This window comes from Telopea speciosissima, chromosome 8, assembly GCF_018873765.1.
Source record: "Telopea speciosissima isolate NSW1024214 ecotype Mountain lineage chromosome 8, Tspe_v1, whole genome shotgun sequence".
In the NCBI taxonomy this organism is placed as follows: domain Eukaryota; kingdom Viridiplantae; phylum Streptophyta; class Magnoliopsida; order Proteales; family Proteaceae; genus Telopea; species Telopea speciosissima.
This window is the reverse complement of record NC_057923.1, coordinates 15,030,455-15,051,304: the sequence shown is the minus strand read 5'-3', so window position 1 is coordinate 15,051,304 and position 20,850 is coordinate 15,030,455. Positions and strand designations below refer to the sequence as shown.

Genomic DNA, 20,850 nt, shown 5'->3' with positions numbered 1-20,850 from the left:
GAAGGGGGAGCGCAAGTTGCAGATGGTTAGGGTGAGGGCGATGCACACGCGGTGCAGAGAGAGAGAGAGATGGGCAGGAGCAGAGATCCGGTACGGAAGGAAAGATCAGGCAAAGGATTGGGGGGGGGAGGCAGAGGAAATTAGGTACCGAGGAAGAATCAGACAATATTAGAGAGGAGATAAAGGACGGGCTGGGATAATGGATTAGGGTTGCAGATGGAACAATGGCTTGGGGCTGCAAATGGGACGATGCGGGGTTACAAATCCAGAAGATGTGTTTGAGGAGGCCATGGAGGGAGTGGAGGATTTCTGCTAATGGTTGTAAGCGGGTGGAGAGCTTGGAAATTTACGGGAGCCAAGGAGGGACATCGGAGAGTTGAGACAAGGTTGGCTTGCAGGAGCCTAGGGATTAGTATCAAAGATGACAAAGGGAGGGGCGGATCCAGATCCTCTATTGCCGAGCTGCCCAGCAGGACCGTGCTGCCCAGACACGGGGCTGCGCATAATGCCCGCCTTACCCCCACTCGGGCAAGGCATTTGGGCAGGAGTAAGATGGACATTGTTCACAACACCGTGTCTAGGCAGCACGGTCCTGCTGGGCAGTTCGACAATAGAAGATCCAAATTGCAAAGGGAGGGGCAGGTAGTAGATGGTTAGGGTGAGGGCGATAGAGAGAGAGACACTGTGTGGAGGGGGAGCATAGAGAAAAGAAGGGGTTGGGAGAGGCAGAGATCAGGTAGGGAGGGAAAGATCAGGTAAAGGATTGGAGGGGGGGGGGGGGGGAGGCAAAGGAGATCAGGCATGGAGGAAGAATCAAACAGGATTAGAGAGGAGATCAAGGATGAGCTGGGACAACGGATTAGGATTGCAGATTGAACAATGGCTTGGGGTTGTAAATGGGACGAGGGAGGGTTGTAGGTCTAGAGGGTGGGTTTGAGGAGGCCATGGAGGGAGTGGGGGATTTCTGCCAAGGGTTGTAAGCAGGTGGGGAGCTTGGGGATTTTCGGGAGCCAAGGAGGGACATCGGGGAGTTGGGACAGGATTGGGTTGCAGGAGCATAGGGATTAGTATCAGAGACAACAAAGGACGAAGATAGGAAGGAAAGGGGTTGCTGTGGCGGGGTGGGGATGTTGTGGGCGACAGAGAACTGTGTTGGGGGAGAGTGCTGCAGGAGAGAGATGGGTTGTCGGTGAAGGTCATAGGGACGTAGCAAAGCTGCCACTGTTCGGCATGCCAGAGAAATCTCTACAGGGATATCACCGGAGCAGGAGGTACAGATATCACTGGAGCTTAGTAGTCTTTCATGCTAGTCCATAGGGGAGGGGGCAAAAATAGTATATGTACACCAGAAATCAACTGAGGTAAAACCTTGATTTTCGTGAGGTATATTTTGTTATGACAAAAAAATTGTAACAAAATGGCTCACTATGATTTGAAACTTTGACAACAATCTCACTGTGGGACTCCTTCACGTGCAGGTTCCAGCAACCATTGGACATGGCTCCCCACTTTCTTTTTAAGGGAGCTGTAAGGCAAATGCTCTATCACCTCAGCTCCGAAGGAGAAGACAAGAGCCTTTCTTGCTGTCTGTAAATCAATACCGCGAGCAAGGAAGTAGAACAGCTGGCCTTTTTCGAGGTCACTTATTGCAGCACCATGGGAGCACTTGACATCATCAGCAATGATCTGAAGGTTAGGTTTTAAATTCACAGTTGCACGAGGCTCTAGAAGAAGACTCCTTGTTAGTTGTCCAGCGTCTGTTTCTTGTGCATATCTGAAGAATGGGAAAATAAGGAAATTGCACAACTGCCAAATCACAAATTAATACAGAAATAGGCCACAAACCAGTAACATAGGAATTAGGAACAACCATAGGAAAAGCTTTAGCCATTAGTCATTATTATTGCCATCCATTCCTCATCAAATCGATATAAGATGAAGCATATTCTTTTTGAGACTCTCATGACGATTACATATGCCAAAGATGGTGCAATGTCCAATCTTTCATTTAATATTGTTAGGACGCAATTTTAACATCTAGTAAACTGAAAATGTTCATCAATCATTGTCCATGACATAGATGGATGTTCAAAACCCAAAAACAGGATGGTTATGAAATCCAAAAAGTACTACTTTTGTCAGTCATCTTAAAACTGAACTATTGAGCCCCAGTGGTTGATGATCTGATGGACCAACTGCTGGTCCAGACAAAGAGCTGCTCGACAGTCCAGATGCTTTTAGTCATACACAATGAAGATACCAAGGACATTGGCTACAGGAATTGATTTATAGGACAGGGGCTTGTGTTGGTGCTGTGGTAAGATCTTCCTTGTATTGCTTTTTAAAGTCATGGGTTGGAGTCCTAAAGTTTAAATCAACTAGATATTTGAATCTTACAATCAATAGCAGTTCAAGCAGTTAGATCTGTTTGAACTAGAAGATCTAATTTACTTGTCAACAGGCTATAGGGGAAAAGCAGTTTGGATGGTTGGTATGGTGTTCAGCTCTGGCGGTAGATGGATCCAAAATGGACTGATAATCCACTCCAACTGTCAGAGAAAACCAGTATTTTGCACCCTGTTTCCTCCATAAAAGGTAGCCAGTGATACACGGTGCGGATTGACACTGACACTTAACAAGAACAAATACTTCACGAAGGCATCCTGTTAGAAAGAACTAATTAAGAACTTTTTATGGAAGCAATGAATACTTATATACAAGTCAAGGTCTTGACTGTCCAGCATTAGACATTTGTATTTATCTCCCTACTGTAAAAAATGAATTAGAAGCTTCACTCATATTAATGTAGCTTTTATAACAAACAGGTGATGGACACAACATTCACATTACCAATTTTAACTGCTGCTAATGGGTGCTCCCCCTCCCCCCCCCCCCCCAACCTTTTTTTATATTCCTCTTCTATTTTTCTCATTTAGTTGGCATTGCCAAGAGATCAGGTACTGTTGTGTCCTAGGTGGCATTCAGTTTACTACAAAAAGAACCATCTGAAAGTGGAGTGAATGGGAGGCTGCAAACAGTACGATTATCTTCCTAGAGCTACTTCCCGTTATTCTGTCTGTCATCTGTCAACATAGCTGGAATTCATTTTATTGTATAAATTGGGATAGAATAAGTACATTCATATTAAAAAACAAAATTGGTTACATAACTGAAATGTCAGATACATGGTAGTTGGTATCCTAATAGGTCTGGAAAGCTAGTATCTCTTATAGATAAAACATCAAGTACAGACGAAAAAGTAGAATTTCAATTTTAAGTACTTTGTTGTAGATGATAAAGTTCAAATATTTATAAATAGGGAAAAAGCTAATTCAAAGCCCTGTCAAGATAAGCTTCTCTTGATGGTCTACCGAATTTTGCCACTAGGCAGAATGATGTGCCACTTCCAACCGTTGGATAATGGAAGACCTGGATAGGCCAGTTGTCAAATTTAAGGTTCATATTCAACCATATACAGATATACTCCCCCATGTATTGGCATCATGCATACCCTTGTATGTCTATGCATGCCTACGATAATCTGACTGCTACTGTGCAATCCCCCATAGGTCCTGGAGTTTCAAAGCTAAATTTTTTCACTTGACAAACTCTAATTGGGATGAAACTTGGCATGTGAGAGAGGTCATCGGGGGCTACCTGTCCACAAAATTTGGGCCCCATCTGACATGCCAAGTGGCAGATTTTCGGACCGATCAGATAAGGTTATGTAGTTGCACCCACCAGATATACTTTGCCCTGATAAATATGCCAGGTACTCAAAAATCGTGATTAGCTATAAATGTATCCTGACCTCGTATCAATTGACAAGAAGAAACTGGACAAAAACCTTACCATTTCGAGTATTTATCCAAAAATAAAAAATATTATGACATGAGGTAGGGTAAATTGAGCAATCAAGTGACCAATTGACACACATAATGACCATTGAAACTTAGCATTAGGCCGTATATTTGGACCAGAACAATAATCATCACTTTGTTAGTCATGGAGTATGAAATTTAGTTTGTCCTAAAGAGACAATGCTGATTACTTCTGGCATGGAAAAACAAACAGAACAAAAGAATGAAAGTACCTGTTGACCTTTATGGTCCCATCGAACACAGCTTGCCCAGATGAATGAGCCACGATACACTTGTGAAGTTGTCGTGAGTAGCCTCTAGGATGATCCAAGACTAATCTGCTATGCAGATCTTGTGTTTGATCAGTTACAGATAAGTGGAGTGTTGACAACTCTGTTACAGTGTCTGGCCCCCCTTGCTGAACATGGAGGTTATGTCTGCTCAATTTTGCACCGGTGCTTATCTCTACAAGCTCATAGGTACTATTTGTTTCCTACAAAAGATCGTGGATACCATAATTAGCTAGAACTTGTGAAATCACTAATTGCAGAGTAGCTCTGCAACTTTGATTCAGAGTCATGACAAAGGGTTAACAACTGGCATAGCAGCTAATTTTCCACAATAAGCATCCTCCAGGGACCAACCTTGATTATATATTTAACTACTTCCCCCCCCCCCCCACCCCCAAAAAAATGCTAGATCATTCATTCAGATCAAATCAACCACACCTAACATCAACCAAGCTCAATAGCTCCCATGGTTTACACAACTATCTGGACTGGACATGTGTTAGGCGTACCAAACAAAATCGTATCCTTGTGTTATTAATAAATATCAAGGAGAAAATAGATTACACTATAAACATAGCATCGATACAATTCAACATAATAACAGCAGTTACTAGTACATTATTTTCATTGCAGTGAGTAATTAGTCTTGCACCATATCACAGTTCATCATTTTGGTATGAACTCATGTGGAACTAAACAAATGATACATTTATATAAGAGTAAATTACTCCCCCCTCCCCTCGATTATGCTCTAATGACAAACCCCTCCCCTAGGTTTTGAATAATGACTCTCCCCTCCCCTGCATTCCCAAGATTCTATCAACCGTACCCATTCCGTTAAAAAGGGCTGTTAAGTGTTGAAAAAGACTATATTGCCCTCTGACCCACTTCTTCTTCATCCTCCTCCTCCTGCAACTCCAAATCGTATAGAATTGAATTCAATACCGCTAGTACAAACTGCAACGCATCGAGTTATTGCGATTTTAATCCTTCACAAGAAGAGATTCCAGGCCGCTTCTCATCCAATGATGCTTCGAGTTTACTGGGTCACGAATTTCGCCATTGTTTGCTTGTTCTCTGTTTCAGCTATCATTCGCCTGAGCTCTGTTCAATGGAAACAGGAACCAGAGTTAAGAACGGACGATGTGTTCTTCATTGTTTATTACCGTTCTCAATGCATGGTACACAAAGAGCACCCGTCTCACATATATTCCTTTCTATTCTTTATGTAAGTGGATCTGTTTTTATTCTTTCTTTCCACTTTCTTATGTAAATGGATCTGTTATTTTATGTTTCTTTCCACTCCTTCATGTAAGTGGAGCTTTCTTTATTCTCATCCCAACATTAATAGGATTGAACCTTGTAACCTATATATATATATATTCTATTCATTGAATAACGGAGACACACAGGAAATATTCAGAAGTTTGATTATTGTTAATATCCCTGTATCTGTTTTTCTGCTCCTCGTCGCCATTAGAGGATCAACAGGGATTACGACGACAGGAGAAACGAATTTCTGAGTTGGAACCAGATGAAATATTGGGAGAGCCTTCTTCATTGAGCGACCCGAATGTTAGCCTCTACGCTTCAGCTTCTTCGCTGTCTAGAGCGGTATGGTTTTGGATGAATCCCATGTTGAGTAAAGGTTACAGATCTCCTCTGAAATCGACGATGTGTTATCGCTTACCCCTCAACATAGGAAGACAATTTTGTTTCTAATGCTGAAGTTGCACCTAATCTGAAGAAGATATAGACAAAGGTTCTATCTGTTCCCTCTTCGTCAAACAAAACCTCAAAAAAGACAGAATTTTTGAAACCCTATCTCACTCTCTGGCTGTCTCAGCAAAAGCAGCTTCTACTTCTAAAATTGTAACTTGATTGTCCTGTTTGCCTCTTGACCATCGCCATTACCGTCACTCTAGGGTTCCATTTTAAGCTTCGATTTCCACTATTACATTCAATTGGAATTTTCTCTCTTCTTCACATCTCTCTCTCTCTCTCTCTCTCTCTCTCTCTCTCTCTCTCTCTCTCTCTCTATCTCTCCCTGTTTTAACCATATACAAGATATGGAAGATGAAGGCAGTGGAGGGTTTCGAACCTGATCCGTTCCTTGCATCTATATTGAACTGTGTAATGTGGATCTTCTAGTGTCTTTCCTTTGTGCATCCCCATAGCTTTCTCATCATCACCATCAATGGTGTCAGTCTCATTTTGGACCTCGTGAGGACAGCGGTGGTGGATACAGCCATGGTGGTGACCGTGGCTACGGAAGTGGTGGCTAAATTTTTAGGGTTTTGATATGGTTAGGGGGTATTATTGGAATATTACAAATATAAGGCAGTTTGGGATTTAAACGAATAGATGATGTCATCACTTAACAGCCCTTTTTAACGGAATGGGTACGGTTGATAGAATCTTGGGAATGCAGGGGAGGGGATAGTCATTACTCAAAACCCAGGGGAGGGGTTTGTCATTAGAGTACAATCAAGGGGAGGGGGGAGTAAGTTACTCTTTATATAAATAAATATAATGCAACAACCAATTAGCAGCTTTTTGTTTCAGATCGTTTTCCATTTTAGGCTTTTTTTTCTCCATTACCTTCACTGCTGGCACCCCAATCTTAATACACACATAATGTATGAAAGAGAATGATTAAATAGATCAGATTTGTAACTACATCCTGATGTTTGAGAATCTAAGGTTTTTTTCCCTCTCTGTTGTAAAAGTCAATTATGTGGAGTATGATATGTGACTACGTAAACTGAGATTTTGCCTTTAACCAAAATCTTCATGTCTTCTTCAGTAACACAATAGGTTCCGGATACACAAGAAGGTACACATTATACAATTGTGGCCAATTGGGTGGATCAAGACACAAAATCAAAATACAACAAATCAGAATCCTCAATAAGAATGGATCCCAATTAAAAACAAATTATTTGATGGAATCCCGGGCCGTAAAACCCCGCATTGGTATCGCTATGGGCCCAGCCCACTCAAAGCAATATAACCCAATTCTAAGGAGGTAATGGCAATTTAATTAAACAGAAATGTTAAAGAGTATTTAATAATTAAACAGGAAAATGATCCACAAAGGTTTTATATTTATTGAACGGATACAAACTTGGAATGAACACAAATTAAGGGGTTAGATGGGATAAAAACAAAAGGGAGGGGTACTATTGTGAATTAAGGAATAAGGGATCAAATAAATAGAAGAGAGGGGGAGAGGAGAGGTTGTCTACAACCTCACGACACCAAAGCCAGCGGCAGGAGGTTTCACTATGAAGGAGGAATCTCCCACAAAAGAGACCCAATCAAGATGGAATTTTTGGGGCTTGATACTCTACTAAGGGTCCTCTGAATACCAGGTATGAACAAAGCCAAACAATGATTCAATTAACAGAACAACATCCTGAAAATTGCCCCTGGCGTAAAAGGTAGAGGCGATGTCATTTGCACTTTGCAGCACTTGACCTCACAATAGGAGGGGTTTTCCAACAAATTCAACCAACTCTGGAAACTGCCGGTAAAGATGTGACCCAACCCCCTGGAATATCAAATCCTCCTGGGTTGTTTTAATGGAGTTCCAACAAACTCAAGCATGGAACCTGCCGGTTCAGAAACCAATCATGGCCATGGTAAGCTTGGTAAGCGAGGAGGAACGAGAGAACTCCGGAAAAAAAGGGTCATAACAAGTGCACGAGGCTCCCGCCACTGTGGGGTCTGTGGAAGGTCATAATGTACGCAACCTTACCCCCACTTCGCGGGAGGCTTTTTCCCAACTTGATCCCACGACCGCTAAGTTGCAATGGAGCAATCTTACCATTGAGCTGAGGCCCACCCTCAGAACTCAGAAGAAAGAAAGGGAAAAATAAGGAGTCCTAACTGGGATAGGGAAATAGACAAAGGGGGGGAAAAAGAATCAGAGAGAGAGGAGAAGCATTGAAGCAATTCATACCTGAGAGCAAAGGAGATGGGAGAGAGGGAGAGAGGGAGCGGAGGGAAGAAGAACACTCTACAGCCAATCGACTGCCACAAAGGCCATGCAAGCTACAATCACACAAAACTCGATACTTCATATTCATTTCTAAAATCCATCGTAGGTAACATGCTAATATATATAAAAACTATTAACCTAGGAAACTAAAATAAACTTATACAAGGAAACTGAAATATGGAAGCTATCTCGTATGTAATCTACCAAAATAAAAGATTACGATATATTCACCCAAATAAAAGAACTCCCTAAATATCCTACTAAACCAAAAATATAATTTGGACCTAGTTCTTCTTGAGTTGGGCTTCCAAACGGGTTTAAGCTGGCCACACAAATGTTGTGGATTGAGTTGGGCTTCCAAACGGGTTTAAGCTGGCCACACAAATGTTGTGGATTGAGTTGGGCTTCCAAACGGGTTCAAGATGGCCACACAAATGTTGTGGCATTGTTTATTGGTTTGGTGATAACTGTGTGTCCCAAGGGAAAATGTTTACTTATCTTGGTGTATCTAACCTCAGTTGGTAGGTTTGTAAGTTTGCAGGATGGTGTGTGTAAGCAGCGGTTTCATGGATGGTCAAATCCTTGACCTTCCATCTACAGCTGCCAGTGACAAACTCCAAGAGCAATCAAGAGCCTTGCATAAGTCCAACCCAGATGGAGATGATCATACATACAGTGGGTCAAGAGCTTTAATGGATTAATCATCATGAACTTCCTTGGATGACATCTCTAGACTTTAGGAGTTTCTCTTTTGTAAATTGTATATCTTATGAATCCCAAGGACTCATTGTAAGGAGATTCTCACACTGGACACCAAACCCAAATGACCTAAACTAGACCCTATTGGCATACATTGACAGGCATTATTTGGTTACATGTCTTGGGAAATGACCTTAAAATTGTTTAGGTGGTTTTGACTTGAACTGAAGTTTTGGCAAGGCAAAATTATTAAAGTAAAAAATCCCTGCACAGCTCCTTGGGGGCTGCCGGTCAATGCTTCCCCAAAGCCTTAGGACCAACAGGCTGATGCAACTAGCCAACCGGTTCCATCTGGTGGGTGGGTCCCGACTCCCGAGAGGGTGCTTGCACAGCCAGCCTGTGCAAACGATCAGTGGACATCCACCGATCGATCATTGGCCTGTGCACCAGTGACCGACAGGTTGCTAACAGTGGTCCAATGGTGGCTATTATTTTAAAATATAAACATTCATCACGTGCAAGTGGTCGACCAACTGGCCAAAGCGATCAACTGGTTGGACAGTTAATTGCCCGTTTGACTCTGTTTTGGCTAGTAATTTTGAACCCCATTGGAGCAATATTTAAAGAACAAGTAGGGGCCACTAGTCCAGACATTCAGTGCCATCAATTTAACATCTAAAAGTGTCTTTAGTGCTCGTCTTGTGAGAATCATCATCGTGCTATTCATTTGTATACTCACCTATTTAGAGGTTTTTATAGTTGAGCTTTTAAGTGTTGTATCTTAGCTTTTGAGCCTTTGTTTTTTTTTTCTTCATATGCTTGAGAGTGTTGTTGGGTCGTAAGTAGTGAGCCTGGTAAAACCACTAGGCTGGAGTGTTGTCTTCAAAACACTTGGGTTAGTGTTGAGCCTGAGAAAAGCATTGTATGTGAGATTGAGTTTAGTGAAAAGCCAAGTGTAGTATCACTTGGGAGTGCATGTAGGCAAGTTGTCAAACAACTATAAAAATCCTTGTGCCCCATTGTCTCTTTTTGTTTCCTTACAACTTTATTTACACACTTTTATGCCACCTCTCCTTTTTGGGTCACATTGTGCATTGGGTAGGTTGAGCTTTTATTTTGCAAGTTTTTATTTTAACTCAATTCAACCCCCTAGGGTTGCCACAATCCAACAAGTGGTATTAGAACGAGTTCCTTCTCAAGTGAACCCAACGGTTTGAAGGAATGGAAACCACAAGCACCGGTCTTGCTGAGGGAAACTAATAGAATTCTAATCACCGATTGCGAGTGATAAGGAAAACCAAGAATAACCAGGGTCGCAGGGAGAAACATAAAACAGAAATAAAGCATGTTCTGAAACTCAAAGCAGGGCCACCTGATTGGAACAAAATTTAGGTCGAAGGTACCTATTAACATAAGCGACAATGCCTCAAAGTTTGATCAACATCCAATGGCTGGATGTGGAAGTATAGGTGTCACAGAAATAGAAGGTATCCAATCCAGAATTAGAAAGTCAGGGAAAACAGAATACTAACAGTGATCGATCACCTAATCTATGATGGCACATTGGCACTGGAACACCTAACAGGAAACCTGCAAAATAGATTAGAAAACTAGGAAATTGAAGTTTACAATTTGGCGAAAGGCTGGAAAATAGAAACTAAGTACCTCAAGTAGCACCATGCACAGGTCAATGGAATGGAAGTTTGTGATTCAAATAACAGAACAGAAGGGTCAGATGTACTTCGATAGAAACAAGGTAAGATAAAAAAAAAAAGTAATGAAAGGAAAAAATAAAAAAGAGAAGAGTAGAAGAAGGATATGTTGGTCTCCCACCAACTTGAAGAAGGCCTCCCATCTATCTTCTCAAAGGCATCTCACCTGGGACTGTCTCTCACATTCCACACACATGGACAGCACACTCATCCAATGGCTGTCAAAATCATAGGACACTAGGAAAGATTTTATAAATTGCCTTGTTACAAAAATAGAAACTCTCCTTGGCTGAGATCTTAAAACTAGCAACTAAATAAAGCTTACAAGGAAATAGAAACTCAAAATATATAAACCTAATATTCGTAATGACTATGAAACAAAAAATAGAAACTAGCTATTTAATCCCGTATGGGACTTAAATCCCTAATATTTGAGCCTATAGAATATGCTCATTACAAAAGTAAACCCAAAAATTTAAAGCCCATGGCCTGTACAACCCATTGGACAATTAAAATTACACATATTAGTCCATTCTTGGTCCAATTTCTTGCCCTGGTTTGCTGCTGTCCTTCTTGTTCTTTTGAACTACATCAGAAACTCAACCTCACATCCACCGGTCTTTAACAGGGGGCAACTACAACTATTGGAAGAACCAGATGATGATATTCGTTCAAAAACTGGAGTACAACATTTGGAATGTAGTGGAACTGTGGAAGATGGTTTCGAATTTCCATCAACCACAAACGAACAAAGCGAGAAGGTTTTGAAGACCAAGTCATCATGGACCGAGACGGATAAGAAAAGTGTCACCCTCAACCCTAAGGGAATGAATGACTTGTGTTGTGTGCTTATGGCTGAGGAGTAACACTGCATTTCAAATTGCAAGATGGCGCATGACATATGGGGAACATTAGAGGTCACCCATGAAGGTACCAACCAGGTAAAGGATTCTAAAATCGACCTCTTAGTTGGTCATTTTGAGTCTTTTAAGATGAGGCCATGAAGGATGAGTTGATTACTTGATTTCGGCCATGTATGCAAGATTCATGGATATCATTAACAGTTTAGATGCACTTGGAAAAGTCTATACCATTGAATAATGTACACCAGAATACTGTGGGGGTATTCTGGTCTTTTTACAGTGTTATGTTTATGTTTAAGTACTGCCTAGTTAAATCAGCTAAGCTAGGGGTATTATTATCATTAGGATGTAATCCTTCACATTATAAATATAAGGCTTGGTTGATCAATTCGATCATTCAAGCAGTCCCATTAATTCTGTTTTGTTTAACACATCAGTGGAACTTGTAAACAAAAAATTCTTAGGTTTTACCTAAGAGTTGGATACCCAAGGTAATGCTATTATGGAGGCAAAAGACTTAAAGAAGCTCGCCATTGAGGAGCTCATTGGATCACTGATTACCCATGAGATGATCCTAGGGAGGATGAGCCCCAAAAGAAAAAGAGCATTGCCCTCCAAGCCTCACCATCTCAAGATGAAGATTATAAGTTTGATGATAAAGAAGTTCCTTACCTTTCTAGGAAATTCCGGAATTTCAATGGGAGGAAATTAGAAATGGACCTCCATGACCAATAAAAGTAGACCTCCCAAGATTAATAGCATAACATGTTACAATTGTCATGGGCAAGGTCACATGGCCAATGAGTGCCCCTCCAAGAAACAACCAAGGGAAAATTTCAAGAGGAAAAAGGCAATGCCCGCAATCATGTGGGATGAATATAAGAGTAGTGATTCCATAGAGGAATCTCCAAATGAGGTGTCCAATCTTTCTTCATTGGTATTATGGATGATCCTAGTAAGGATGAGCAAAAGGTGGATGACAATCCCTCTTATGAGGAATTGTCAAATATTTATGATAAACTGAACTTGGAGTTTCAAAAAATGTGCTTTAGATATGGAATTGAACAGAGATTTGATGTTTTGAACTCCTGGTCAGATTGTAATTCTTTCTTTCCTTGTAGGGCGGGTTTTGACTTTTGTTTCAGTTAATTTGAGAGTGTTATGCTCCTTGGGCTGGGGTAAGGCGGGTTATGTCCCCTCCCCATTGTACTTTCATTTTCTTTTCATCATTAATAAAATTTTAAGGGCTACCCCGGGTCCCAAATAATATTCAGGGTAAAAGAAAAAATTGTTTTGAACTCCGAGAGGATTCTCTAAGTGAGGCAAATGAGACCTAGAGCAAGAAAGTGGATGAGTTGAAATCATCCCTCGAGTCCTCGACAAGCTCTCGAATGATAATAATGTTTCAAATGTGAAAAGACCATCTAAAAAGGGCGTACCCAGTGCACGAGGCTCCCGCCACTGGGGGGGTCATAATGTATGCAGCCTTACCCCTTGCTTTTGCAAAGAGGCTGTTTTCAAACTCGAACTCGTGACCACTTGGTCACAATGGAAAAACCTTATCGTTGCACCAAGGCCTGCCCTCTTGTGAAAAGACCATCTAAGTATTAAAGTTCATGTAATAAGGGTACTTTAGGAATTAGTTTATTGTCTAGTTACCTTATATTGTAATTTTCCTTTTTTATCTTTTACCTCCTTATGGAGGTGTATGTAATTCCTCTTATATTATTAGTGAAGTAAAATAGGTGTGGTCGAGACAATACCTTAACACACAATATTCCACCATCTTCTCTTCTTCTCCTCCATCTTTCTACTTGTTCTTTACATTTGTTAACTACCAAATTGGTATCAAAGCGAACTTTGTTGGTTTGAGAATCGAGTTATCTTCTTGTTCCTTCATCTCTCTCTCTTTGGAACCCTAGGTTACAAAGGGGCTCCAAGGAAGGGATTCTTAAGGTGAAGTGATTGAAGTAATCTTGCAAGGAGCATGAATGGAGAAAATGGAGACACCAAAAGAGCACCTCTTTTGAAGAAATAGGCATTCGAAGCCCATCTCAAGCCAATCCAGCCATGGCCATGTTACTGTCAGCCTATTCTGATAATTTTTCCCTCTCTCCTTCATTCGACCAGTGTTGCAGCTGAAGTTAGGCTCTTTTGGATCGCCCTAGGATGTTCTTCAACCCTCCTATGGTCTTGCTCCATGCTTCTACAAGTTGGTGCTACACAACTCAGTTTTGCCCTTGTCTTCAAGTTACCCCCAGCTCCTTTTTTCTCTGTTTTGCCTGAGAAATGGTTCTATGATACTTTGGTTTGCTTAAGGCTGGTACCTTATGTTTGTTTCAGCTTCCTAGTGGTTGTATAATGAAGCCACGCTTTGAAGGATTTGGTCAAGTTGATTTTCTCTCAGATATTTGCCTTGTTTGATTGCTGGACTGTGCTTACCAGTGTTTGAAAGGCTTTTTTGAGTCTATTTAGGTTGAGACTATACTACCCATCGAATTTGGGTGTTCACCCTACTTTGTTAGCTTGTTTCTTCATCATATCTAGAATCGGCAAGTTCTGCTTTGGGGTAGTCATAGTACCTCCAAAAATCAGCCGAGTCTGAAGAGAGATGACTGAGACAAATCCTGCAGGATTCGGAAGAAAACCTTAAGTGTGAAATCGCAGGAAGGGCAAGAAAAGAAGGATTCTGATCTTCAAACTGTGACAGATGGTCTCCAATAACTGCAGTACTTGATCTTCAATAAGGGGAGACACGATTCTGCAATATAAGGGACGAAATCGATCTCCAAAGAAGAGGAAGAATCAAGTGCAAAAGCTGGGCAGCAACTGTCGTTCTTTGAATCACCAAATCATTCTTGAAAAAAGGTAAGAAGGAGGGCAGCAACTAGATCCATAATAGATCACCTCATTAGTGCTGCCCTTCTAGATGACGAAGAACCGAGAGAGGGAAGAAGGGCTGTAGGGAATGTGGAGAAGGTGGCGGTAGGTGGTGTAGGCTGTTTTAGGTCAAAATAGAGAAAGCTTGGGAGAAAGTGAAGGAAGGGGGGGGGGAAAATCTAGTGCTGGAAACTTAGGTCAGAACTGTTAGCTCTGATACCATGTTAAAAGAAAGAGTAGGACTGAAAGCTTGGATGGTTAAGTGACCAGCCAAGCCTTCTATTTATAACAAAGTAAAAAAAGAAAATTACAAGTATGCTCTGTGGCATATAAGAATTACAAGTAAGTCCCTGTGGCATATAATTTCACAATTCAACAAAACCCTAAATATTCTACTCTACCAAAATTCTAATTTGGACCGGTTCATCTTGGGTTGGGCTTCGCAACAGGTTCAAGCTAGCTGACACAAGCGTTACTGTATCACTATTCCATTAGTGAACTCGTCCAATACAGAAGAGTGATGTGCCACAATAACTTTCATTCTACCTTCTTATTAGATCAATCAAGCTTCCTAAAAGTTTTCAATTGCATAACCCATATGAGTTTTTTGTTTTTTTTTTTTGGGGTTGGGGGGGGGGGGGGGGGGAGCAGGGGGACCAGAAGAATAACAACATAGAATCAAAAGATTTACTTCACAGGTTCCACAAGAATTTTAATGCAGGAGGTAATTCACAGTTTACCAACTTCGCCAGCAAAAACATCAATCATGAATCTCCACTCTTATATTGTCTAACAACTCATATTTCCCTTTTACAGATGAATGCTGAGTTGAATGAAAAAACACAAATGTCTTTTGGAATAATTGGGGTTTGAATTCCGATGAGTATGGGGTCATATGCAGAACAGATCAGTATTAGATATAGTTTTAATTGGCAGTTTGGATTCCATCATTGATAGGTGAGTCTCATATGTCATGGGACTAGAAATTTCTATGTATTTCACTATTTTGTGAAAATTTGAATTGGATATGGAGAAAATATCTGAAGTTCCCATGATGCTTTTCTACGTTAACTAATTAACACTAAAAATAGAAAAATTATTGTCAGTTTGAACCCTCAGGAATCAGGATCCAAACTGAGATTTAATAAAAAAGCTAAAAAATGCCCAAGTTAGACAAGGACCTACTTCCTATAATAAGGATGCATTCACAGCACGGACTACGGACACCTTGAGTTACCAGAATCATTGCTTTCAACTTGGAGGCAGAAATGTTGCATCTTCGAGCTAAACCTATCACTTTTTCATGCTACTTTGTACTAAAACGAAATGCCTCCATTCTAAAAACTACAAAGAAACTACCACACATGGAAATGGATCAACCTTATGGGTATAATTGTTATATAAACAAAGTAAAACCTACATTACCATTTAGTGTATTCTAAGCATATTATGGAATGCTGATTGCCAAAATGCCTTCCTGATGACTAATGGGATGATTGTGGTTCTATTTCACCAATTATAACAAACTAATAATACCCAGCATGGTTCTTTCTCCCCGTCAAAAAAAAAAAGTTAAAAAGAAAGTTTAAATTGAAGCTCACCTGTCGAACGATGGTCCATTTGATATGGGCAGCAATCGCAGACTGTTCCTGAATGTAAGAATGATGAACTTTTGCCCCTTCTCCAACGACCAACTCGGTAACAGAATTAGCCCAATACTGCTTATCTCCATCCACACCCGAATACTCCTCAATTATCCCAATTTCCCCTCCCTTCTCCACCAACACCAGTACCCTGGGATTCGACAAAGGTAGCTGGTTCGACCCAGTGTCCCCTCCTTCACGAGAATAAAACCTCAAATGTAGGGGATTCTCAACCCGACACCCTGCAGGAACAAACACAACAGTAACATCCGGAGCTCCAATCCCATTCAGAGACCAAAAGAGGTCTCCTTCGTGGAAACCAGAGACAAACTCGAGCACCCTCTTCATGATAGTCTCCGAGGAGATGTTTAAAATGCTGCCGACATAAACGCCGTCCGGCAATCCATAGAGTTCGGAGGCGGAGGGGATAATATGACCATCGACGATGACAAGATTGGGGAATTGGGAATCTGAGGAGATGCCAATTAGGTCATCGGAAAGGGGAGGGACAGAAACAGGATGAATTTGGGAATATCTGATTAAAGAAGTATCAATGAAGCGAAAAGGTTCGTCTTTGCGAGAAGGCCAAGAAATGGAGAGGACGGACTCAGCAGAGCTATCTCGGAGCTTCTGGAGGGCTGGAGGTAGTGAGGAAGAAGAAGAAGAAGAAGAAGAGAGGTTTGAGATAGAATCTTCCAGGGTTTCTGCAATTTGAAGGACAAAGGGGTCCGAGGTCGCGGCACAAGGGATTGAAAAGGGCCGTCGAGGTTGAAAGCCACCACGAGTTTTGGCTTTGCAGGGAGACGGTGACGTTAGCTTCAGACAATAGGGACGAGGGAAGATTGAAGTCGCCATGATTCTCTTTAACAATTCCTTTGCCTATCTTGCTTTGCTTGCCTCTGAAGAAGCAAAGCAAAATTGAGGACTTCGGCTAAGGAATTCACATCGCAGTCTCCGTCTCCGAGTCTCAACTCTCAACTCAACGTTCAGTAATATTAAATCAATAAGTTCCACCAAAAAAATATATATATATTAAATCAAGAAATATGGTTGGTCAGCTTTACGGATGAAATTCGCTCCAGTATGAAAGTTCTGTACACAGATTCACAGTTAAGATTAACGGTAAGAGAGTGAAACCGTTATAAATTTAAAAAAAAAAACAGAAGGGAGGAGGGGAGGTCCTGGAGGGACGGGGGAGAGGGTAATCGAACGAAATTTTGCTGCTATCCGGGTTGGGCAGGAGGGGTTAGAAAGAGTAGAAGCAGCAATCGTTCTTATTCCTCTCAGGTTCTTAACTGGTATAGTTCGTATGGCTCCTCTCATAGGAACGGAAATGAACATCTTATCCCTGCCTGAACACATTGCCCGGGTCCCCATTCTTATCAGAGGCACTAGGGAACTGCATCGGGCAAGGAACTTGAGAGGATAATTTTTCGCAACGGCACTATCACCTGATTCACAGTCAAAGAAATGGACTCAAAAAGAATATTTTGGAAAAATACTATAACCTAGAAGGGTATTTGTGAACCTAAGGAGAAGTGAACAAAAATAGCAGGAACATTCCAGCAACCTGGGTAACAGTAAAAAAAAAATTTCAGTACAAGAGTACAGTGCACCAATAGAATCAATGGATTGGTTTTGTAAATAGGGGTAAAAAACTCATTTTATATAAGAACTACGAACAATAAAAAGAGAGAACGAAAAAAGACCTATAAAATAAGGTCAAGAGATCACTATATGGGCATGTAACCCCTACATCAGCATAGGGATCAATGTAAGTGTGCACACGGGCATCAACATGGATGGAATTTTCAAGTTCAACAGTGGAACGGTAACTTTGTGTGTTTTGAATCTACGCGCAAGAGCTACAAGATCATATGAGCTATATTGGATGGTTTTTCGCTTATGTACAAAAAAAAAAATTTTAACCATTTTACCCTTGATCCCAATACCATGAACCTTCGTGTTAATGTAACACTTCGAAGTTAAATTGTTTTCATGGAGAGCGCGTTCTGCAAGCCTAGCCACCGGAGAAGGCCTGTACCAACGACAAATACATATCGAACGCCGTTGTTTATGTGTGGTTTCTAATCTGAAATCTATTGATCACTTCCTATGTCACTACCCTTTTGCAAAAGCAGTAGGGTTTGGCTCCCCCATTTCTTATAAAGCCCATCCATAGAAGGATTTTACTGTTTCAAAATTGATTGGGGAATGGAGCAGGCTTCGATATATGGTTAAGAAATAGAGCAGAGAGGTTGTGAGCTTATCTAACTTTATTGAGTGGTTATTATGGACACGGATCTTGTGCATCTGGGTAGTCGGGCTGCATGTGCAGTGCCAGACTCAGGGCGGTGCGTTTTGACTGCCTTACCCCTGCCCAAGCGTCTTACCCGGGCAGGGGTAAAGCAATCAAAGCTTGCCGCCTTGAGCCTAGCGCTGCACATGCAGCCTGACTGCCCGGATGCACAAGATCTTTTTTCAAATTATTATGGTGAGCTCGTAACGATTTAACTTTTGGAAGGAAGACCAGGGAATCTGGAGAAGTGATTACTACAGCCCAAAGAGCTTTCAAAGAGTTCATGTCAGCCCAGCTGCAATCAAAGGGCTTTGAGTCCACCCAGAGAACCCAACTTGTGCACCTGTTCAGTGGTTAACCCCTCCCCAAACTTATATAAAACTAAATTGCGATGCTTCGTGGAGCACGGATCACTCTTTGATTATGCCTTCGAGACCATATAGGTCGCCTTGTTCATCCTAATTCAAAGGTAACTTGGTTTGGTTTAATACTTGTTGGAGAGGCTCTTGCGATTAGAGTTGGTATGCTCGAAGCCTTGGCTGAATGCGTGGATTATTTAGTAGTGGAGTCGGACTCCAAGGAGCTCATCAAATATACCAAGAATCCTTAGGAGTTATCATAAGAGACCGGCCAATCTTTTTTTTTTGGTAAGAAAAGGTCTATATAAGAGCCCAATCCATGTGATGGAAAATTTTAATTGAAATTACTATCCTTGCAAATGGATTAATCATGAATTCTAATATGATTAGATAACTAAATTTAATTTCCGTTGCGCCTTGATACCCCCATCAAATCTGGTACGGATTAACTAATAAATTTAATTTTTGTTGTAGCTTGAACAATCACTAATGGCAAGCGTTGCCATAATTGATTGTTATGTACTTTTTGCCGATGTATTGAAGAAAGGTACAATTCCTTGGAGGTGTTGCACTTATGACACTCAAGGTAATTGTTTTTTCAATTATGTGATGTAAAATTTTAATTGAAATCACTATCTTTGCGAAATGGATTGATCATGAATTCTAATATAATTAAAAAACTAAATTTAATTTTCGTTGCGCCTTGATACTCCATCAAATCTGTTATGGACTGACTAATAAATAGACTGTAAAATATTGAATTGGCCATGTATTGAAAGAATTTGTAACTTTTTTTTTTTTTTGGGTACAAAAAAGAATTTGTAACTATGCATGGAAAATGTTCAGGGTTAAATTTTAGTCTACATGGAATAGAACCCTAAGGGATTATTGTATATTTGTCTAGGTAGCAGAGCCCTCGAGTGAGTGGATCCTGAATTCTAATATGATTAGAAAACTAAATTTAATTTCCGTTACGTCTTGATACTCCATTCAAATCTAGTATGGACGGACTAATAAATAGATTGTAAAATATTGAATTTGCCATATGTATTGAAAGAATTTGTAACTATGAATGGAAAATGATCAGGGTTAGATTTAAGTTGGACCCTCTATATAGAATAAGGATGTCAACGGATATTCGAAAATCCGTATTCGATCTGCATTGTATCCGCTTAGAGAACACGAATCTGTTTGAATACTAATCGGATACGAATATGAAAATCCCCCTATTCGATCGAGTATTATTTGATTCGTTTAGCAATCTGACGGGAATAAAATGTCTGAAATATGTCTTTGTGTCTATCTATCTGATTAATTATTTTTATTTTTATAACTTTATAAGTTAAGATAATGTGATTCTTTTTCTAAAATTTCTTTTAGTTTATATATATTGTTTTATGCATTGTGATACATGGAATCACATTTCTATTGAAATAAATACAAGATAAAATCAAAAGTAGAAAACGTATAAATATCAAATAATAAGAAGAGTAGAAGAAAGTGTAGTTGTTTAACTCCCAAGTATCAACCCTAACCCTCATAAACAAAATGATAAAGATGTAAACAGATAGGATATTATCCGAATCTGTCCGAAAACTAACAGGATATTATCCAAATCCGTCCAAATATAATCGAATATTACGAATATGATAATGCCACTATCTGAACGAATTCGATCCATTTACATCTGTAATATGAAACGGAATCCCTAAAGGATTATCTGTTTTGGAGGAAAGGAGTTTTGTATTATAAAAATGGGGGAGTTTACAAGCGGTAGTAGGTCTTCGCAGCTGCATTTATATTTGTATAGATTGCAGAGTCCTTGAGAGAGTGGATCATCAACTGGAATTTCCAAGTTAACTAATTGACGTGTAAGTGGAACTTGACACGATCCACCTATGCATGTATGCACATGTTTACTTATGCATGGAGTTTTCTTAAAAAGAATATGAATGCATGTTATGAATTTATGATTATATAGAATGCTTCATGAATGAATTTTTTATCTTGAATGATTTTATGCATGATTTATATGAATGAAAATTAAGAAAAAGAAGGCTTGTGTGTGTAGTAAAAATGGTTATGGACATGCTTTAGGAAATGGAATGGAAATAAACACAAGGATCAATAACTATATGACATGACTGCAACCCTTGTCAATAGGGGGTTAAGTGTTAAATGAGGCATAGATGTATATTTATGTTTCTCGCCTTTACGGGATGCTTTACCTAACCAGCGGAAT

At 40.3% G+C, this 20,850-nt stretch overlaps 1 protein-coding gene across 1 annotated transcript; it reads right to left on the bottom strand.

The window, feature by feature from the left end:
* Positions 1-1,364: 1,364 nt before the first annotated feature.
* LOC122671285 (protein ABCI7, chloroplastic) lies at positions 1,365-16,916 on the bottom strand. The gene is made up of 3 exons (XM_043868413.1): positions 15,909-16,916; positions 4,094-4,353; positions 1,365-1,774 (listed from the first exon to the last, which is right to left on the bottom strand). Exons 1-3 carry the CDS (start codon positions 16,803-16,805, stop codon positions 1,453-1,455), a joined length of 1,479 nt encoding a protein of 492 aa, XP_043724348.1. The 5' UTR covers positions 16,806-16,916; the 3' UTR covers positions 1,365-1,452.
* Between the last annotated feature and the right edge of the window lie 3,934 nt (positions 16,917-20,850).

What these genes read in the sequence shown, in the direction of transcription:
- LOC122671285 (XM_043868413.1), bottom strand. Translation starts at nt 16,805, where the DNA reads ATGGCGACTTCAATCTTCCCTCGTCCCTATTGTCTGAAGCTAACGTCA. An exon ending in AATGGACCATCGTTCGACAG is followed by an intron (nt 4,354 to 15,908) that starts GTGAGCTTCAAT and finishes GATCTTTTGTAG; the next exon opens with GAAACAAATAGTACCTATGA. An exon ending in GGGACCATAAAGGTCAACAG is followed by an intron (nt 1,775 to 4,093) that starts GTACTTTCATTC and finishes CCCATTCTTCAG; the next exon opens with ATATGCACAAGAAACAGACG.